The sequence below is a fragment of the Mustelus asterias genome, chromosome 3 (genome assembly GCF_964213995.1).
Source record: "Mustelus asterias chromosome 3, sMusAst1.hap1.1, whole genome shotgun sequence".
Taxonomy (NCBI): domain Eukaryota; kingdom Metazoa; phylum Chordata; class Chondrichthyes; order Carcharhiniformes; family Triakidae; genus Mustelus; species Mustelus asterias.
The window spans coordinates 155,912,015-155,935,339 of record NC_135803.1 but is presented as its reverse complement, the minus strand read 5'-3'; the positions used below and the strand labels follow the sequence as shown (position 1 = coordinate 155,935,339).

At 46.5% G+C, this 23,325-nt stretch overlaps 1 protein-coding gene across 1 annotated transcript in view; it reads right to left on the bottom strand.

The window, feature by feature from the left end:
* rpn1 (ribophorin I) overlaps positions 1-4,554 on the bottom strand; it is a 32,304-nt gene extending 27,750 nt beyond the window's left edge. The window contains exon 1 of the mRNA XM_078209993.1: positions 4,221-4,554. Coding sequence (XP_078066119.1) covers positions 4,221-4,457 — 237 coding nt within the window. The 5' untranslated portion in view covers positions 4,458-4,554. The remainder of the gene's footprint in view (positions 1-4,220) is intronic.
* Positions 4,555-23,325: the final 18,771 nt, after the last annotated feature.

Sequence of the window (23,325 nt, the reverse complement as noted above, 5' to 3'; positions counted from 1 at the left end):
TGGCTCCTGCTCTGCCCAAGACCGCAAGAAACTACAAAAGGTCATGAATAAAGCCCAATCCATCACACAACCAGCCTCCGACCCATTGATACTGTTTACACTTCCCGCTGCCTCGGAAAAGCAGCCAGCATAATTAAGGACCTCACGCACCCTGGACATTCTCTCTTCCACCTTCTTCCGTCAGGAAAAAGATACAAAAGTCTGAGGTCACGTACCAACCGACTCAAGAACAGCTTCTTCCCTGCTGCCATCAGACTTTTGAATGGACCTACCTCGCACTAAGTTGATCTTTCTCTACACCCTAGCTATGACTGTATCGCTACATTCTGCACTGTCTCCTTTCTGTCTCTATGAACAGTATACTTTGTCTGTATAGCACGCAAGAAACAATACCTTTCACTGTACACTAGTACATGTGACAAAAATAAATCAAATCAAACATCACTGCACATAACCTACACATTTCAGCGTTGGCAGGAGTTTTTGGCACTCTCAAGATGGAATGCGGGCCAGTAGAACACAACAGTCACCCAAAGGAATGGGTGTGGGCTTCGTCAGCAGTGCGGGGCTGGAATATGCTCATAATAGGTAAAGAATTTTTAAAATATATACTTTTATTGAAGATTTTCCACATTTGTACAAACAATGCAACGGTTATGAAGCGGAGGTTGGTCCCCACCCTGAGAGCTAACTCCTAACCACTCAGAGTACCTCGCATCATAATCTGTGAAGAGGTACAATCTGCTCTTCAACAACTTGTGGTTCAAAAACAATTCTCTGACACTAACAAAAAAAATCAACAAATAACACACTTTATCTAACAGTGAACAGGTTAACTAAACTATTAACAAACTGAATAGACATGATTCTAATGGAGTGATGTTCGGATCAATACAATTCCCACTAGAGCGGCACGGTAGCACAGTGATTAGCACTGCTGCTTCACAGCTCCAGGGACCTGGGTTTGATTCCCGGCTTGGGTCACTGTCTGTGTGGAGTTTACACATTCTCCCTGTGTCTGCGTTTCCTCCCACAGTCCAAAGATGTGCGGGCTAGGTTGATTGGCCATTCTAAATTGCCCTTAGTGTCCTGAGATGTGTAGGTTAGAGGGATTAGCGGGTAAACATGTAGGGATATGGGGGTAGGGCCTGGGTGGGATTGTGGTCGGTGCAGACTCGATGGGCTGAATGGCCTCCTTCTGCACTGTAGGATTCTATGATTCACTTAACAAAAGAATAGAATTTTTAGTCACTCTCTAAATTACAACCAGGTTTTGCGTCTTCCGGAATTTTCTGGTCTTCTCTGTTGATTTCTTCTGTCTGGAATCCCTGTCTTCTTTTGCTATCTTCACCATCGAGATGAGGCTTTTTAAAAAAAGACATAAATGAAGCTATGAGAGCCAGCAGTTCTCTCTCTCAGAGCTGTGAGCGGTGACAGGTGGCAGATGCTTTCCCTGTTTGTCTCACTGTCCCTCGTCTCTTATACGCCTGATGACATATCAATATTTTCCACAATATGATTGGTTCTCAGGTTACCAAAACATCACTGTGTGGAGTTAGCACGTTCTCGCCATGTCTGCGTGGGTTTCCTCCAGATGCTCTGGTTTCCTCCCACATTCTGAAAGACGTGCTGGTTAGGTGCATTGACCCAAACAGGCGCCAGCCTGTGGCGACTAGGGGAATTTCATTGTAACTTCATTGCAATGCTAATGTAAGCCTTACTTGTGACAAATAAACTTTATTACTTTGAAGAATGGTAGCCAGTTCTCAAAACCTTTAGCTAGGAGCGCATTCTGGAAAGCCGCTCTCCAGATCTATCAGGATATCTGACATACTATTTAGCTGATTTTCCAAGGATTGAAAGTGGGCCTCAGCTGAGGAAGCTGCATTCCCGACAATAGCAATTATTTCCTCCGCTTCGTCAAGCTATCAGTATTCTGCAGTTGAGAAATATGAGCACTGAAATTGTGCCAAAAGCAGAGTTTTACCTCTATAACCGTAAGCATATTGGCAGTCATCACCTACAACGCCACTGGTGGACAGCCCACACACTGACCAAATCGCCATATTGAGAGCTCAACTCCACCCAGAGTGTTTCTTCCAATTGAGGATTTTCATGACTTTACTCTGCACTTTATCCCAAAACTTAACCAGAAATCTTCCAGAGACATAGTACAGAGTTTCCACTCCTAGATTAGGTACTTGTGGCATCAGGATAAAAGAAAGGACTAAAAGTTGAGTAGCGCCAGAGCTCACGGAGACGCAGCTGTTTCTGCGCTCACATCACGTGAGCCCCCATGTAAAGAATTTTAAAGAAACTAAATGCGGAAGCTTCAAACTGGCTACCATTCTTCAAAGGGCGGCACGGTAGCGCAGTGGTTAGCACTGTTGCTTCACAGCTCCAGGGTCCCGGGTTCGATTCCCGGCTCGGGTCACTGTCTGTGTGGAGTTTGCACATTCTCCTCGTGTCTGCGTGGGTTTCCTCCGGGTGCTCCGGTTTCCTCCCACAGTCCAAAGATGTGCCGGTTAAGTTGATTGGCCAGGTTAAAAATTGTCCCTTAGAGTCCTAAGATGCGTAGGTTAGAGGGATTAGCGGGCCAATATGTGGGGGTAGGGCCTGGGTGGGATTGTGGTCGGTGCAGACTCGATGGGCCGAATGGCCTCCTTCTGCACTGTAGGGTTTCTATGATTTCTAAACAGCCAAAAGATAGATTTCCACAAAGTATAAAAGTCCTTCCCGACATAGCTAACTTCAAAGCATTTTTTGGATGCCACCAGGCTAGTTCTAACCATACCCAATTGTGAAATGAGACTGCTGTGTTGGTTCAGTGGGTGGTACACACAACTCTCAGCCAGAAGCTTTTGAGTTTGAGAAACATCCAACACTTAAGCACAAACATTCAGGTTGACGCTCCAAGTGCAGAGCGGAGGAAGTGCCGCACTGCCAAGAGACACTGTTTCGGATGAGATATTAAATAGGTCCAATCTCTAACAAAAGATCCCATGGCACTACTTCGAAAAAAGGGAGTTATTTTCTGTTTCCTGGCCAATACTTATCCTTCAATCAACGTCACAACAGGATTATCCAGACACTATCACATTAATGTTTGTGGGATCTTGCTGAGCACAAATAAGCTGCCATGTTTCCTACATTAAAAATAGTGGCTACACTTCAAAAGTACTTCGAGACATCCAATGATTGTCAAAAGTACTATATAAATGCAATTCTTTCCACTGGCTAGTGAGTCACGGTCTAGGTGAAGAAAGAAATAAACACAGAAAATGCTGGATAAACTCAGCAGGTCTTGCAGCATCCGTGGAGAAACAGTCAACATTGAGTCCATATTACTCTTCTTCAGAGCCATTAGTGTTAATTAGGGAAATAAATGAGATCCAATGGGAGTTTGAATGTAAAAGAAAAAGCAGAAAATTGCTAATTGGGCAGCACAGTTGCATGATGGTTACCACTGCTGCCTCACAGCGCCAGGGACACAGGTTTGATTCCCGGCCTCGATCGCCAGCTGTGCGGAGTTTGCACATTCTCCCTGTGTTTGCATAGGCTTCCTCCGGTTTCCTCCCACAGTCCAAAAGACATACTGGTTAGGTACATTGGCTATGCTAAATTGCCCCTTAGTGTCCCAGGATGCGTTGGTTAGAGGGATTATTGTCGGTGCAGACTTGATGGGCCGAATGGCCTCCTTCTGCACTGTAGGAATTCTATGATTCTAACTTCATTGCAGTGTTAATGTAAGCCTACTTGTGACACTAAGAAATACACTTTAAAAAACTTTAAACCTTTTATTAGATATTTTAATATAAAGGTTACTCCTTAGACTCGGTTTTCTGAAATTGTAATGTATATTAATGAATATTTTATGATCAACGGGGTTAGGATCTGAGTGTGTGGGTAAATGACCCTGAGTTTTGTGCATACGTGTCAAACTGCTGGGACTGCAGGAACACGGAAGCAGAGCACAGTGTCATTCATTGAACCAACCCCAAACCACTTTCAAAGACACGTTAACACTCCTTATCTTTCCTGGAAATCAATAAATGCCCCGTCTGTGCAAATGCAACTGGTTACTCCGCTTTATCAACATTTTTGGAGCAATCTTTCCGCAGCGCAATCGGTTTGCAAAATAAATGTTTGCAATTAAAGCTCGCAAAGAAACATTTGCAATTAAAGTTACTGAGCTTCACTGGGCAAACAGAATAGCTTACGGTGACTCCAAAGTAGGCCAGGTGCTTCTCCAGGCCCGGCTCCACCGCCAGGATGAAGGATGAGGCCGGGGCGGGCCCGCTGTTGGACAGCGTCAGATCGGCCGTGATTTTGGCCAAGTGAGTCCCCAAATCTATCGACCGTTTAACATCCTCGTTCACCAGGGAGTCGCCATACACCGGCCGCAAGGAAGCCCAGAGCCCAACGAAGAGGATGATATGGGAGAGGAGCCCGTCCATCTCACAGAGAGTGCGGATGGAGCCGGATAGTGTTGAGCTGTTCCCCGCCGCCGCTTCCTTCACTCTCCCCCTCCCCCATTGAGCGAAACAAGATGGCGGCGCCCGCAGCCAAGGACCTTCCCCGCCCTTAGCAACGAGCGGCGGCTAACTCACTGCCTGACAAAATCATTTGTTTTTAAAAGTTAAATCATGTCTATAATATCAGTGAATTTAGAGGTTTGTGTATGATTTTTAGAACAGAAAAATATTTTCCAGCCAGATATAACACTATAGTGTTCCTTCTTCCCTCTGTACTCTATGAATGGTATGCTTTGTCTATGATAAAAGCAAAATACTGCGGATGCTGGAATCTGAAACAGAAACAGAAAATGCTGGAAAATCTCAGCAGGTCTGACAGCATCTGTAGGGAAAGAGAATAGAGCTAAAGCTTCGAATCTGGTTGACCCTCAGCTGACGAAGGGTCATCTGGACTCAAAACATTGGCTCTATTCTCTCTCCCCACAGATGCTGTCAGACCTCCTAAGATTTTCCAGCATTTTCTGTTTTTGTGTTCGGTATGCTTTGTGTGTATAGCGTGCAAGAAACAATACTTTTCACTGTATCCCAATACATATGACAATAATAATCAAACTACATTCTGCACCCTCCTTTCCTTCTCCCCTATGTACTCTATGAACAGTATGCATTGTCTGTATAGTGCACAAGAAACAATACTTTTCACTGTGTACTAATAAATGTGACAATAATAAATCAATTCAATTCAGATAATGTCTGGACACCCCAATTTACCATATGGGCTGTCAACTCTGGCTGGACATACTCCAAGAGGTTTTATCACATAACCAGGCATCCCTTCTTCATTGGTTGTCCAACACATCCATCCTTCACAAGGTCTGGAAAGCAATTGGATGATTCTTGATTGTCAGTCATACCCAATATGGCTCTTTTATCCCACGTCCTATACATGGAACTATAGAGTACCTGTATTCACTGCACAGAAGCTGGCCATTCGGCCCATCAGGTCAATGCCGGTGTTTATGTTCCTCAGGACCCTCTTCCCACTAAACCCCAATACTGTCTATCAACATTCTTCTACTGCTTTCCCCCTCATGTGTTCAGCTGGCTTCCAACAACATATATTTATTTATACCTGTGACTACAGACTGGGCTGGACTTGATGGATGCAATTCATGTTCTTGATATGAGGCTCAACCGCACAGCCTTCATAACGTGTCATCCTCCGATAGTGCAGAAGGTGGCTGGAACACCATCCATTTTCTGGCAGTGAGCTCTTTGATGACTAATGAGAACTATTTGTTACTGAAATTGAGTGTCTGCAGATTGAACATGGGATCCTACTAGACACACCAGGATGGGGACCATAATTGTCCAGGTGAGTCAACCACAACAGGAGTTTATGTTCAGCGTCAGCAATGCAACAGCTCTCAGAGTAGTAAGTGTTTCCATGAATTGGTTTTCACTATTCCTTATCATGAACAACTTGTTCTCACTTGTGGCCGGAATCTTACCGCCCTGCCCGCCGCAGGAATCGGAGCGTGCAAGGTGCGGACATGGGAAGGTCGGTTGCCCTCGGGCGGGATTTTATGGTTTTGGGATGAGCAAGGCCGTAGAATTCGGCCCATGGACATTTATTTTTCTCTATTTCACTGTTGCTTTTAAGCCATCTTTAATTTTGGGTTGCTGACCAACTTCGACATTGCTTCCCAGTTGTCAATGCAACATGAAAGATCTTCATAGAATCTTGCAGTGCAGAAAGAGGCCATTTGGCCCATCGATTCTGCACCAACTCTCCGACAGAGCATCCTACCCAGGCCCTATCCCCGTAACCCCATGTATCCACTCACCTATTTAACCCACTAATTCCCCCGCTGTACATATTGGGATACTAAGGGGCAATTTAGCATGGCCAATCAACCTAACGTGCTCATCTTTGGACTTTGCTCTTCAGGATTTGCTCCTCAGATATTCACACCACATGACCTGACCAGCATGTCTTCAGTGTCAGAGATGTGACATTTGGCATGTCACCTTTTTTAAGATTCTTGTTGCGTGCCGCCCTCTGACGCCAAGGAAAGATTCCTGACACCTGTTGAGTGGAAGGAAAGAGAATACCTTGCCTTCAGGTTAGGAAGAGAAATGTAATAAGAATAACATGAGGAGATTGCAGCATGGCAACTGACCACAGATGTACTTAATGATATAAGTGAAGAAGAAATGGAATAGATTTCCATTTTTATCTCCCTTTGACTGAATGAGCACCACAGATGCCTTGGTGAAGTCTACAGTAACATTGACTCGTGTGTTTGACTTCCACACAATGACACTTGTAGTTTGGTGACTCAGATGGTCCCTTAATCTACAAATTCTCACACTGTGGATTATGTAGTTTACAGGATATTTGAGAAAGGTCCACATGTTGAGTGAAGGCATCAAGGAACAACGTAAACAGCCCTGCTCATGCAATCCTAACTGTCACGGTCAAAGGCGGGAACTCCAATCTGTCTTAAAGTTGACACTCAAGAAAACCCCAACTGATGGCTCCTGTTCTCCAGTTTTACCACAGTATCCTGACCACCACCTGGCACCCCACTGATAAACCCAAGGTTGGCAGCGGCAGAGCTATTAACCGGAAACCCTGGACTGGCAACACAAGCTCTGTCTAGATTCTCACAGGAAGCTTTGTGTGGAACGCTCGCCTTCAGTTGTTCATGCAGAAGCAGCTGGGCAGGGAGGGAGTGGAGGGGGATGGGAATGGTTCGGGGGGGAGGAGGAGATGACTGGGCAGCACTCTGCGGAATACGTGTCCTGATTCATGCTCAAGCAACCACAGAGGCCTTAGAGAGTCAGAGTTAGAAACACACTTGCTGGCCCATAACTTTGTGCAATATGTTGGGTTTGATATTAGCATCACTCTGATAGATTCACAGCAATTACTGTACTAAGCACTCTTCAGCTGGAGTCATCCATTCTAATCCTCCCCTCCTTGTCTCTTTTTATATCTTCCTTTCCAATACTTGTCCAATTTCCCTTTTAACTGATACGATGGTCCTCATCTTGAAAGCTAATCAAACTGAAACATTCCTTGTCCTATTGATGCTCCATGGGATTGGTAGCAGTGTTTGAAAGACTGCAGTGATCCAGATCCCTCCGTTTCCACGGTGTCATACCTGATTACTCCAAGGTGCATTACTAGTTTGTCAGTACGGGTCAGCTTTCCAGTTGTAAGAATGGGGCAAGGTTTTGAGGTCTTTCCTGTAGCAGTTCCAGTCCAGCATTATCGGGGAAAAACATTTCATAGGTGCAGGTCCCAATGGGAGTAATTATAAACCAAACCCACACAAAAATGCAACAGCAGAATAGTGAACTAGTCACCTAGTATCCATCAATACCATGAACTGCAAAACCTCTTACAGCACCTTGTGCATGACCAAAACTGGCTACTTTATTAGAATGGGGATCTCTGGAATCCAAGAGGAGTCAGGGAATGTCACCAATGTTCCAGTTAACTATAGTTTGGGAAGCGAAGGAGATCATTCAGCTCCTTGATGCTTCATTCCATTTTTTCCATTGACCCATAGTTCCAATAGCTTTTTATGGAAGAAAGTTGCAGATTTCCACTCCCCTTTGTGTGAAGAAATCCTTCCTCACGTCACTCCTGAATGTCTTGACACTAATTTTAAGGTTATGCCCTCAACTTTATGCTGATGCACTTCTTCATTCAATGGGGAAATCATTTCTTTCTATCTGTGCCACCAAATCCTAGAATCAACTCAACTCCACCTCAATTATGTCACCTTTTAATCTTTTATACTCAAGATAATACAAGCCTAGTCGATCCAAGTTGTCCTCATAGCTCTTGTGGTATCTGTTAAAATTTTGAGAGAAGTTGAGTAGTAAAGAGCTTTGAGAAGAAAATTTCAGAGTGCATGGCTTGTATTGGCTGTGGTCTTTATCACTGAAGGAAGAACAGATAGACCAGGTTTGGAAGAAGGACGAGAACTTTACGTTCCATTTCCTGGCGGTTTCTGTGGCGGGGGGGAGGGGAGTGTGAAATTTCCCGGAGGGGAGGGATTCCCTCCAGATTCCTGCCTGCCCCGACCTAGTGGTGACTTTATATGAGGACAGGAAGGGCCTCAGATGGCTAGCCCACCCTTGCCCTAATTAAGGCCCTTAAGGACCATTTCCCACCCAGCCTCAATTTTTAAGCCAATGGCAGGTGGGCATATGACAGCTCGGGGCTGGAAACACATAAAGATAGTTGGATTTCAGACGGGAAGGTGTGGAGGGACCTCTTCCACCAGAAGGCCTTTTCTTTCTGAGGTACCTTCCCTTTAAGGCCCAGTGACCTCCTCCTCCTCTCTCCTGGCCTATCCCCCCAGGACACCGATCACTCCCCTCATGACCCCCCCCCCCCCCCCCCCCCCCCCCACACCCCCGGGCATTCTCTACCCACCTTGCCCTGGGAGCCCTGCCACTTGTCTCATCTCCTAGTTACTGGGACTTAGTGCCAGACAACTCCACGAAGAGCCTCTTCCAGTCACTGCGGCACTGTGCCTTGAGGCAGTGGAGAACTACCAGCCAATCCCGTCTTATGCCAATCAATGCTGGTTAGAACTTAATATGTCATCGGGACTGCTGGAAACAGTGGGGATGGGTTCCCTGCCAACGCTTCAGATGATGGGGGCCTGAAAATTCAGGCCAAAGTCTGTGTTAGGAAAGACACTTGGAGAAATTTGCCACGACTGGGAATGAACAAAGGCCATGGAATGTTTGAACAACAAGAATAGGATTAAAGTTGAGATGTCAAAGATGATTGGTGAAGAGATGCTCAATGGAATTGATGGGATGTGGTTATGAGATCAGACACAAGAGTCCAGGCTGTAGACAAGCTGGAGTTATGGAGAGTTTGGGAAGGTTGAAGAGGGGATCATGAGGAGATGGACCAAGCTGAAGAGGGAAGAATATGCGAGTGAGGGTTCAGAAAGTAGTGGGGGTGAGGAAAGGTTGAAGGTGATTGGGAAGGTGATATGGATTTGGGGGTGTGGGGATTGTAAAGTTCAGCTCAATGTTGAATGGTCAGGGGAATTAAAGGAAAATGATGGTCTGTATTTGATTGAAGAAGTGAAACATGGAATAACACTGTGTAAGTGGACCATGGCAGATTTGGTGCAGTTTTTGCTGTTTTTGTTAGAGTTGTCTTCCTTCTTTTATCGATGTGACAGGTTTTATTGCTCACAAATAGAACACTTTCTACCTTGGGCAACTAACACTCAGTATCAAGCATTCTGATATTGAGGAACGGTACCTCATCATTCAATCAGCCACTTTACAGACTTCCAGATTAGAAATTGAATTCAACAATTTCAGATTACAACCACTGTGTAATAAGTCTTTGGAGGCAGAGGTTCCTTCAGCAAAATCCCTTTATTTACATCTCTAACAGCAGTACACAGAGTGCTAGTAGTTAACAGTCTATCTCCGGGGGGGTACCAGATGGATTGACACTTCCGGTTAAGTACAAGACAAAGACTCCCTGATTGGCCCATCAATTGGATCCTTAATCAGAGAGTTCATACTCCAATGGGCCAACCTCAATGACCCAATTGAAGTCTTTACACACCGTTCCCATTTAGTTTCCTTTTGTGATTTTTTTGGTGTTTGGACAGCAGCTGTTGAAGATAATTCTGCTGTTACCATTTACACATCCCCCTCGACCCAGCTTTTGTGCCTTTCCTTGACCCGTTACCACCTTACGCCATCATCCCTTTTATCAGTTGATCCCTCAGATAAAAGCAAAATGCTGCGGATGCTGGAAATCTGAAACGAAAACAGAAAACGCTGGAAATACTCAGCATCTCTGGCAGCGTCTGTGGAGAGAGAGACAGGGTTCATGTTTCAGGTCTAAATGATCCTTCTACAGAGCTCGGACCTTCTGCAGAAGGATCAGTTAGATCCAAAACATTAACTCTTCTCTCTCCACAGATGCTGTCTGAGTTTTTCCAGCATCATTTATTTCAGATTTCCAGCATCTGCAGTATTACTTGCGCTTGGGTCACCACCATTGAGATGACACAAACTTGAATCATCTTTCTGCTTGGTCAAAGGGGTCCCAGCTCACCTTCCTCCCACCTCAGGAAGACAAAAGAAGCACCATTTCATAGAACCGAACAATACAACAGGAGGCCCTTTTGCCCAAAAGTCTGTGCTAGCCCTTTCGAAGAGCTATTCAGTTAGTCCTCCTGTTTTTTTCTCCACAGCCATGTAAATTTCTCTCTTTCAAGTATTTATCCCTTTGGAAAACTATTATTGAAACCATTTCCACCACCCCTCTCCCCAGCCGCAACCCTGAGCCTAACCACTTGTACATAAATAAATTCTTCCTCATGTTGCCTTTGATTCTTTTGTCAATCACTGGACTAATCCAGACACGGTAAGAAGTCTCACAACACCAGGTTAAAGTCCAACAGGTTTATTTGGTAGCAAATACCATAAGCTTTCGGAGCACTGCTCCTTCGCCAGATGAGGAGCAGTGCTCCGAAAGCTTATGGTATTTGCTACCAAATAAACCTGTTGGACTTTAACCTGGTGTTGTGAGACTTCTTACCGTGTTCACCCCAGTCCAACGCCGGCATCTCCACATCATGACTAATCCAGACACCCAGGTTAATGCCCTGGGGACACAGGTTCATTTTTAAAAAAATCATTCAAGGGATGTGGGTGTCGCTGGCTAGACCAGCATTTATTGCCCAAGAGAAGGTGGTGGTGAGCTGCTTTCTTAAACTGCTGCAGTCCCTGAGGTGTAGGTACACCCACAGTGCTGTTAGGGAGGGTGTTCCAGGATTTTGACCCAGCAACAGTGAAGGAACGGAGATATATTTCCAAGTCAGGATGGTGAGTGACTCTAAGGGGAACTTCCAGGTGGTGGTGTTCCCAGGTATCTGCTGTCCTTGTCCTTCTAGGCAGAAGTGGCCATGAGTTTGGAAGGTGTGGTGAAAGTTAAATTCAGTTCATAAAATCAGTCATGGTGATCACAACACTCTCATTGATTGTCATAAAAACTCATCTGGTTCACTCATGCCCCGACCTCCGTGGAGCCAGCGTTCCTGCCCCGCCAGTGTGACAGTGAAGACCACACCCCACAGGGTTTCTGTGCACAGAGTGCCAGAGAATCTGGAGGGAAAACTTGGCTGTGCAACTGGAGAGATACACGCAGCTGTCTTTCCTTCAGCCAGCACTCTGTGCAGAGTGGAAAATTCCAACCAAGGAGCATGAGGGCTGATACAAAACTGTCAAACACACCTCTGAATGACTGTCATTGGTTGAATAGAGAAGGAGGTTTTGTGCGGCCAATAACTGGATGCTGTAAGAGCGACTCAGTAGGCTCGAGGTAAAATGGGCCAAAGGGGGTTTCTTTATTCCCACACACCACATGATCTTGGAAAGGAGCAGGTTTCATGGTCCGAGTAACCTTTTCTCATTGGCTGCATTTTTCGGCCAATGTTTTGCGTGTGCAGTTGTACACCGATGATGGACCCAGGTTAATGGCCGTCATCTTTATAAGGGGCAATGTGCAACATGAACCCAGCTTGTTTACTTTCTAGAACAATGTCCCATGTATCAGAATGTGTTGCGATGACAATAATCTCTCCCTCACTGTCAACAAAATGAAGGAGATTGTCATCGACTTCAGGAAGCATTGTGGAGGACATGCCCCTGTCTACATCAATGGGGACGAAGTAGAAATGGTCGAGAGCTTCACGTTTTTAGGTGATCACCAACAACCTGTCCTGGTCCCCCCCATGCCGACACTATAGTTAGGAAAGCCCACCGAAGCCTCGACTATCTCAAGAGAGTAAGGAAATTTATCATGTCCGCTACAACTCTCACCAACTTCCATTGATGCACCATAGAAAGCATTCTTTCTGGTTGTATCACAGCTTGGTGTGGCTCCCGCTCTGTCCAAGACCGCAAGAAACTACAAAAGGTCATGAATGAAGCCCAGTCCATCACGCAAACCAGCCTCCCATCCATTCATTCTGTCTACATGTCCCGCTGCCTCAGAAAAGCAGCCAGCATAATCAAGGACCCCATGCACCCGGACATTCTCTCTTCCACTTTCTTCCATCAGGAAAAAGATACAAAAGTCTGAGGTCACGTACCGACCGATTCAAGAACAGCTTCTTCCCTGCTGCTGTCAGACTTTTGAATGGACTTACCTTGCATTAAGTTGATCTTTCTCTACACCCTAGCTATGACTTAAAACATTACATTCTGCACTCTCTCGTTTCCTTCTCTATGAAGGGTATGCTTTGTCTGTATAACGCGCAAGAAACAATACTTTTCACTGTATGCTAATACATGTGACAATAATAAATCAAATCAAAAATAATAAAATGGCTGTCAGTAGTTTGCAAAATTATATTCAGTTCTGCAACATCATTCATTCATTGAGAATGTGACAGAATATGCATATGGTTTAAGGCAGGATTCTGCCCCTTTGTTAAACCACTAGAATTAGTGAGCTCAATGAACATTGCAACAGTTTTCGTATCCTGTTTTTCCTAAAGCTTTTGGATCACTGAATATTTAGCAACATATGTTCGCAGTGTTTATAAACTGCGAGATGACAGGAATTATTGAAGTGAGTTGAAGTGTCGGTGTTCAGTAACAATTCTGGACTGTCCTTGTCACTCCTTGTAAAGGAACACTTTCTCCAAGTGCCAATAAAATGCTTGTGAGCCAGATATTCCGAGTAACTTGCCGACTGGGTGATGTGTGGGATCCATGGAATCCACAACCTCAGAGTACATTGCAATCACAGAGGTAGAAAACCAAAATGAGTTTGTGGTGTATAGGGCAAACTCATGTGCACGGCATTTGATCTCTGCGCACGCACAGACCAGTGCGCATGGCGGCCATCTTGCATGGCCATATTGCCTTGGCAGGCGGCATGGGCTGCGATATACCACAGGCGGGACAGAAAATCCGACAGACCAGCCATAAGTCCGTTGACTTCAAGCGAGGGAATTTCCGTTACCGCACAAGGTGGGACAGGAAAATCCCGGCCACAGTGTTTCTCGTTCCCATGTCTTCCCACATTCTTTCTCTCTGTTGAATGTCATTCAGTTTTTACAATCATAATTTAGCCATGCAATAGTTACATTTTTCAGTATGTTTATGACATTAAACACAGAACTATTCAACTGTCTTCGATTCGTAAGCTCCTCAATCTGTTTGCCGTGAGATGACCTGTTCAGAATGGGCTCCTCGAACTAATTCCCCCTGCCACTCCTGTACCAGCTATCCCTAAACCATGTCAGCAATGGCTCAGTGGGCGGTATTCTTACCACTCAGTCAGAAGGTTATGTCTTCAAGTCCCTGTCTGGAGATTTTGACAGAATAATCTAAGTTGACACTCCTGAGTGTCACCCCTGAGGAAGGCATAACTGAAATGCAAACCTTTCCTTTTTCACCCAACCTGGGCGGCATGGTGGCACAGTGGTTAGCACTGCTGCCTCACAGTGCCAGGTTCGATTCCTGGCTTGGGGCCACTGTCTGTGTGGAGTTTGCACGTTCTCCCCGTGTCTGTGTGGGTTTCCTCCGGGTGCTCCGGTTTCCTCCCACAGTCTGAAAGACGTGCTGGTTAGGTGCATTGACCATGCTAAATTCTCCCTCAGTGTTACCCGAACAGGCGCTGGAATGTGGCGACTAGGGGATTTCCACAGTAACTTCATTGCAGTGTTAATGTAAGCCTACTTGTGACACTAATAAATAAACTTTTCTTTATCTTATAACCTTAATTTTTGGCCTTTTTCTTTCCCTAACCCAGAGGAACTGAGGCCAAGTGTGGAACTCTTGCTGCTGTCTGGGACGCAGTTAACAAACACTGTGACTTTGAGAGTTAAATTATGAGGAAAAACTTGGCTCGTAATTCCTTGAGTTTAGAAGATTGAGAGGGTGATACTTCGAGGATTCAATATGTTAGATAAAGATAATCCATTTCTTGGTGGGGAAATCAAGAGTGAGTAGGCATATTCTTAAAACTCAAACTAGACTGTTCAAGTATGAAATCAGGAAGCACTTTCTCACAGACAGTCAAAGAAATCTGAAAATGTTCCTTCCAAAAGGCTGTGTATTAATCATAGGATCATAGAATCCCTACAGTACAGAAAGAGGCCATTTGGCCCATCGAGCCTACACTGACCACAATCCCACCCTATTCCCGTAACCCTACACACTTATCCTAATAATCCCCCTGACATTAGGGTTAATTTAGCATGGCCAATCCATCCAACCAACACATCTTTGGACTGTGGGGGGAAACCGAAGCACCCAGAGGAAACCCACGCAGACACGGGGAGAATGTGCAAACTCCACACAGACAGTCACCCGAGGCTGGGATTGAACCCGAGTCTCTGGTGCTGTGAGGCAGCAGTGCTAATCACTGTGCCACCGTGCCGGCATTTTTTAAAACTGGAGCTTCCAACATTGTGTTCGATAGGTTTTAGTTGGGTGAGGGTATTAAATGATAGAGATCAAAGTTGGGTAAATTGCATTGAGAAGGTGGTGATAAGCTGCCTTCTTGAACCACTGCAGTCCATGTGGTGTAGGTACTCCCACTGTGCTGGTAGGGAGGGAGTTCCAGGATTTTGACCCAGACCCTAATGCTCCAGAAACACGGGTTCAAATCCCACCAAGGCAGCTGGTGGAATTTAGATTCAGTTAACAAACACTGGCCTCATCAACGATGACCATGAAACCATTGTCGATTGTCGGAAAAACCCACTCATGTCCTTTAGGGAAAGAAATCTGCCGTCCTTACCTGGTCTGGCCTACATGTGACTCCAGAGCCACAGCAATGTGGCTGACTCTCAACTGCCCTCAGGAATGGCCAAGTGAGACACTCAATCATGGTGAATTGCTAATGGAAGAAGCCCAGTAAGTGTACCCACACCAGAGAGACTGCAGAGATTCACAATAGCGGCTCATTATCCTGCTCTTGAGGGCAGTTAGGGCTGGACAGTGTATGCTGCCCTTGCCATTGCACTCTGACTGATATCTGGCTCATGCAGATTAATGGATTAATGAATTTCTTATAATAGAACCACAAAGATATCCGGTGAAAATATGGTTCCATTCCTGTTTCAAACATCGCTTCTTGCTTTTCCAACTCTTCACATGCCTGTTTTTGTGGTCACTGACCGGTTTAATTTAGACTAATCACCAAATGACAAATTGCTGATTTTATATAGAACAGTTTTAAGGAAGGAAAACACACTCACTCACTCTCACACACACACACACACACTCTCACTCACACACACACACTCACTCACACACACTCACACACTCTCACTCACACACACTCTCACTCACACACACACACACTCCTCTACTCACACACACACAACTCACCACACACACCTCACACACACACACACACACTCCACACACCACTCTCACTCACACACACTCACACACACTCACACTCACACACACCACACACACACTCTCACTCACACACACACACACACACACTCACTCTCACACACACACACACACACTCTCACTCACACACACACACTCACTCACACACACACACACTCTCACTCACACACACACACACTCTCACTCACACACACACACTCACTCACACACACTCTCACTCACACACACACACACTCACACACACTCACACACTCTCACTCACACACACACACACACACACACACACTCACACACACACACTCACACACACTCTCACTCACACACACTCACACACTCACTCACACACACACACACACACACACTCTCACTCACACACACACACACACTCTCACTCACACACACACACTCACTCACACACACTCTCACTCACACACACACACTCACTCACACACACTCACACACTCTCACTCACACACACACACACTCTCACTCACACACACTCACTCACACACACTCACACACTCTCACTCACACACACACACTCACTCACACACACATGCACACACACTCTCACTCACACACACACACTCACTCACACACACTCACACTCTCACTCACACACACTCACTCACACACTCTCACTCACACACACACTCTCACTCAAACACACTCACACACTCTCACTCACACATACACACTCACTCACACACACGCACACACACTCTCACTCACACGCACACACTCTCACTCACACACACGCACACTCTCTCACACACACACACACACGCACACACACACTCATTCTCACACTCTCACACACACTCTCACACACATACACACACACACGCACACACACACACACTCTCAGTCACAGACACGCACACTCTCTCACACACACACATACGCACACACTGACACACACACACACTCACTCTCACACACGCACACACTCTCACACACACTCTCACACACATACACACACACACGCACACACACACACACTCTCAGTCACAGACACGCACACTCTCTCACACACACACATACGCACACGCACACACTGACACACACACACACACTCACTCTCACACACGCACACACTCTCACACACACAAGCATACACACACTCACTCACTCACAGACATGCACACTCTCTCACACACACTGACACTGATGCACACACACTGACACACACACTCTCACACATGCGCACACACACACATACTGACACCCCCGCACCCACACACACTCTCTCACACACACACACACTCTCTCACACTCACATTCTCACTCACATGCATGCACACTCTCTCACACACGCACCCTTTCTCACACACATGCACACACATTCATAAATCTCTCTCACATACACACATACACAATCACACACATACACTCACACGCACTCTTTCTCACAAACACACACACCCACTTACACATGCACACTCACACACATACACATACTCTCTCCCACACTCGACTGTGGGAGGAAACCGGAGCACCCGGAGGAAACCCACACAGACATGGGAAGAACGTGCAGACTCCACAGAGACAGTGACCCAAGCCAGGAATTGAACCCGGGTCCCTGACACTGTGAGGCAGCAATGCTGACACTGTGCCCTATTGTACATTTAGCTGCCAATTGATTTGAGCTTTGATGAAGCGCCTTGGTAGATTTTATTACATTAACAGGCGCTGCATCAATGTAGGCCACTGTTGTTGTTCAGTGATTGCTGGCAGGACCTTGATGGGGAAGCACGGTGGCTCAGTGGTTAGCACGGCTGCCTCACAGCACCAGGGACTTGGGTTCAATTCTGGCCTTGGGTCACTGTCTGTGTGGAGTTTGCATGTTCTCCCTGTGTCTGCGTGGGTTTCCTCCGGGTGCTCCGGTTTCCTCCCACAGTCCAAAGATGTGCGGGTTAGGTTGATTGGCCATGCTAAATTGATCCTAGTGTCAGGGGATTAGCAGGATAAATATGTGGGGTTATGGGGATAGGACCTGGGTGGGATTGTGGTCGGTGCAGACTCAATGGGCCGAATGGCCTCCTTCTGCACTGCAGGGATTCAATGGATTCTGTTCTATGATTCTGTGACTTGGCCATTGAACTATGGGAGAAATTTGAATTTCCCGTTAGAACCATTCGGCCACTAGGTGTCACACTCCACCATGAAATAAACATCTCTTCATCGTCCATCATTCTGCCTCTTGTCTCTTTGCATCCAGGGACAGTGGGAGAATCAGCCATTCAACTGTTCCCTTGTCAGATTGGAAAGGTAACTGTTGGGATCAATGTCTTCATCCCTGTGCATCCAGGGGGAAAAAAACTGAGCCAGCGTTTCTGCCGCAGACCCTTTGGAAGGACTCAGTATTGCAGTGATGACGTTACTGAGCTAACAATGCAGAGAATGTTTATCTGAATCCCACCATGAGCAGTTTAAGAGGTTTAATTTGTTTTATAAAAAGCTGGTGTCAGTAAAAGTGACCATAAAATTGTTTAAAAGCAAATTACTGCGGATGCTGGAATCTGAAACCAAAAGAGAAAATGCTGGAAAATCTCAGCAGGTCTGGCAGCATCTGTGAGGAGAGAAAAGAGCTGACGTTTCGAGTCCAGATGACCCTTTGTCAAAGCTGAGGGTTTAGGGCTTTTAGGGCTTTGACAGAGGGTCACCTGCACTTGAAACATCAGCTCTTTTCTCTCCTCACAGATGCTGCCAGACCTGCTGAGATGTTCCAGCATTTTCTCTTTTGGTTCCATAAAACTGTTGTTGCGAAAACCCAATTTGTCACTCATGTCCCAGTGAGAATGGAAAGCTGTCATCCTTACCTGGTCTGGATCTCTATGTGACTCCAATTCCCACCTGACTGACTGATTGTTAGCTGCCTTCTGGAGTAGTCTGGCACAACAGCCAATCACAATGAAGCCATGATGTGGAGTTGCCGGCCTTGGACTGGGGTAAACACAGTAAGAAGTCTCACAACACCAGGTTAAAGTCCAACAGGTTTATTTGGTATCACGAGCTTTCGGAGCATGCCTGGTAACTCACCTGATGAAGGAGCGGCGCTCCGAAAGCTCGTGCTACCAAATAAAGCTGTTGGACTTTAACCTGGTGTTGTGAGACTACTTGCTGTGCCAACCACAATGAGGGGCATTGTTGGTGCAGTTTTATCGCAAAGCTGGCGGAATTGATGCCGAAATTTCTTATGAGCTCACAATCGACTGATTGAGTGTCAACTGGGGGCTCACGGAGTCATGTCAACAATTCAGTATTAACACAGAGGCAGTTGGGACACACTGCTTGCCTGGTTAATGTTGGCTGTGACCCAGCTACTTCTGAATTGGGAGGCTGTGAGTTTGAGTTCCACCCGGGAGCCCATAACCCAGGCTGACTCTCCCCAGTGCGACACCAAGACAGCGCTGTGACGGCCAGCTTCTCAGCAAGACATTAAACCAGGACCCGCGGTGTCCATTCAGGTGCATGGAGAAGATCCCACAGCATTGCTGCCCCGAGCAGGGGAATCCTTCCTGAAGCTAGGGTGGCACCCTCCAGGATTGGCCTGGAGTCTCCAGGAGTTAAAGATTAAACTCCAGGACATCCCTGTGTGCCACCCTGAGGGGAAAATCATCGGAACCATCCAAAACACTGTTTTGTCATTGTCTTTGAACTTTTCTCTTTACCAAAAGACGTGCTGGTTAGTTGCATTGGCCATGCTAAATTCTCCCTAAGTGTACCTGCGGGGCGGCATGGTGGCACAGTGGTTAGCACTGCTGCTTCACAGCGCCAGGGACCCGGGTTCAATTCCAGCTTCAGGTCACTGTCTGTGTGGAGTTTGCATGTTCTCGCCGTGTCTGCGTGGGTTTCCTCCAAAGATGTGCGGGTTAGGTGGATTGGCTAAGCTAAATTGCCCTTCAGTGTCTGGGGGACTAGCTAAGGTAAATGCATGGAGTTATGGGGATAAGGCCTGGGTGGGATTGTGGTCGGTGCAGACTCGATGGGCCGACTGGCCTCCTTCTGCACTGTAGGGATTCTGTGATTCCATGATTCTACCCGAACAGGCGCCAGAGTGTGGCGACTAGGGGATTTTCACAGTAACTTCATTGCAGTGTTAATGTAAGCCTTACTTGTGACAATAATAAATAAAAATATATATAACAATATGGAAAATGGGGGAATAGACTGATTAGCTGACAATTACACATCAGCCAATTGGGTAATAAGTCTTTGTGTGTTCCGATTGGTGTAGGAAGGCAGTGTGTTACACAGATGGATGTGTTGGCTGACCAATGGCTGGAGGTTGGGGCAAGTCATGTGATCAAACCTCCAGGAAGTTGGCAGCACTACCTGAAGCCAATATTAGTCCCTCAATCAGTATAAACCGATGATCTGGTTGATCTTGTTATATTTCTGTTTGTGGGAGCTTGCCGATTGGCTGCTGTGGTTCCTACATTACAACAGTAACTAAACTTCAAAAATGCTTCAGTGCCTGGGAAAGACTTTGCAATGTCTTAAGGTGATTGTAAAACATGCTATGTAAATGCAAGTCTTTCTTTTCCCATTGATCCTGCACTTGGTTGAAGCCATGTGGTTACACTGAGGCTACAAATGTGAGGGAATGCCTTTTGGAAGGTCCAATACAGATAGGAAATATACAGTAAATGGTAGAACCTTAAGAGCATTGATAAGCAGAGGGATCTGGGTGTACAGGTACACAGGTCACTGAAAGTGGCAATGCAGGTGGAGAAGGTAGTCAAGAAGGCATACGGCATGCTTACCTTCATTGGGTTGGGGTATTGAGTTTAAAAATTGGCAAATCATGTTGCAGCTTTATAGAACCTTAGTTAGGCTGCTCTTGGAATATAGTGTTCAATTCTGGTTGCCACACTACCAGAAGGATGTGGAGGCTTTGGAGAGGGTGCAGAAAAGATTTACCAGGATGTTGCCTGGTATGGAGGGCATTAACTATGAGGAGAGGTTGGAGAAACTTGGTTTGTTCTCACTGGAACAACGGAGGTTGAGGGGCGACCTGATAGAAATCTACAAGATTATGAGGGGCATGGACAGAGTGGATAGTCAGAAGCTTTTTCCCTGGGTGGAAGAGTCAATTACTAGGAGGCACAGGTTTAAGGTGCGAGGGGCAAGGTTTAAAGGAGATGTATGAAGCAAGTTTTTTACACAGAGGGTGGTGGGTGCCTGGAACTCGCTGCCGGGGGAGGTAGTGGAAGCGGATACAATAGTGAGTTTTAAGGGGCGTCTTGACAAATACATGAATAGGATGGGAATGGAGGGATATGGTCTCCGGAAGGGTAGGGGGTTTTAGTTCAGTCGGGCAGCATGGTCAGTGCAGGCTTGGAGGGTCGAAAGGCCTGTTCCTGTGCTGTAATTTTCTTTGTTCTTTGTTCATTGAAGCAATTTTTTAAAGCGGCATCTCAGCCTTTTGGCTAAGATGCAAATGAGATCAAGCCTTGGAAGGGATGCAATGCCTGCTCCAAGCAGCTTGGATCATGTAGATCAAGCCCAAGACAGGAAGTGGTGAGCCTGTCTTGTCAGCTTGGATTGGGAACGTCTCACTTGCTGAGACTTTGAATTGGACTTTGATTGATTGAATTGGATATAAAAAAAACGATCCCTTTAAAGACACATTTTTACAAAACTGTGGGGTCTTAATGAACTAACTGAAGCTTTTTCTGTTATTAATCCTGAAATAAGGCCTGTCACTGTTTCAGGGATCTGTGAAAGAAACCTACTCAAAAAGGCCTTTAAAATGTGCGCACCATTGCATGTAATATCCTGTCGAAACACCAGAGGTCAGCCTTTCCAAAGAAACAGGAATCCACCAAGTTCACCCAGCTTCCATCGTGGGCCTGTTATTGGCTTTGCCACTTGATTCTCTGGACATGTGAGCAGATAATCCAAGTTGACACTTCCAGTGTAGTGCTGAGTGAGTGCTGCACTGTCAGAGGTGCCACTGCTCAGGTGAGATGCTAAACCAAAGCTCTCGCTGTCAGGTGGACATAGAAGATCCCAAACAGCATTATTTGAAAAGACAAGCACGAGGGCTTTCCCCGGTTCCCTGAGCCAATTTCCATCTCTCAAACAACATCACCAATTACCTGGTCTCATCACGCGGCTATTTGTGGGATCTTGCTGTGTATTCATTGGCAACTGCTTGTCCTAGAATACAACAGGCGCTTCACTTGTGAGTACTCCGTTGGCTGGGACATCTTGACGTCAACGCAAGGTCCTGAAGTCTATGGAGTGAAATTTGAACCTTTAACCATTGCTGATAGCAGCCACGGGTGACTGAGCTAAATCACTCAACGCTGGCACGTTGAAAAGCCGACAAATTTTCAAGGAATTCCATAGTTTGAGTTTCTGGGTGAGAAAGAGTGAGCAGGAGGTCAGGAGCAAAAGAATGCAGGTGCGGGAAACATCAGAATAAGTGCCGGAAATTCTAAACAGGGCGGGCAGCCTCTGATTTGATTTGATTTATTATTGTCACATGTATTAACATACAATAAAAAGTATTGTTTCTTACGCGCTATACAGACAAAACATACCGTTCATAGAGAAGGAAAGGAGATGGTGCAGAATGTAGTGTTACAGTCATAGCTAGGGTGTAGAGAAAGATCAACTTAATGCAAGGTAAGTCCATTCAAAAGTCTGACAGCAGCAGGGAAGAAGCTGTTCTTGAGTCGGTTGGTACGTGTCCTCAGACTTTTGTATCTTTTACCTGACGGAAGGAGGTGGAAGAGAGAATGTCCGGGGTGCGTGGGGTCCTTAATTATGCTGGCTGCTTTTCCGAGGCAGCGGGAAGTGTAGACAGAGTCAATGGATGGGAGGCTGGTTTGCGTGATGGACTGGGCTACATTCACGACCTTTTGTAGTTCCTTGTGGCCTTGGGCAGAGCAGGAGCCATACCAAGCTGTGATACAACCAGAAAGAATGCCTTCTGCGGAGAGGGAAAGAGTCTTAACATCTCAAGTTGCTGACCTTTTATGGAAATTGGGGAAAGGTGGAGATGTGACATGATTTAAGCAAGTGGTGAGGAGGGAAGGTGCTGGGGGCTAGGAGGGTCGGGGGTTGGCTAGGAGGATCGGCGGGGGCTGGGAGGGGGGTCGGGGGTGGCTGGGAGGCTCGGGGGCTGGGAGGATCGGGGGGCTGGGAGAATCGGGGGGGGCTGGGAGGATTGGGGGGTGGCTGGGAGGGTTGGGGACTGGGAGGATCGGGGGGGGGGTTGGGAGGGTTGGGGACTGGGAGGGTTGGGGGTGGCTGGGAGGATCGGCGGGGGCTGGGAGGGGGGTCGGGGGTGGCTGGGAGGCTCGGGGGCTGGGAGGATCGGGGGGGGCTGGGAGGATTGGGGGGTGGCTGGGAGGGTTGGGGACTGGGAGGATCGGGGGGGGGT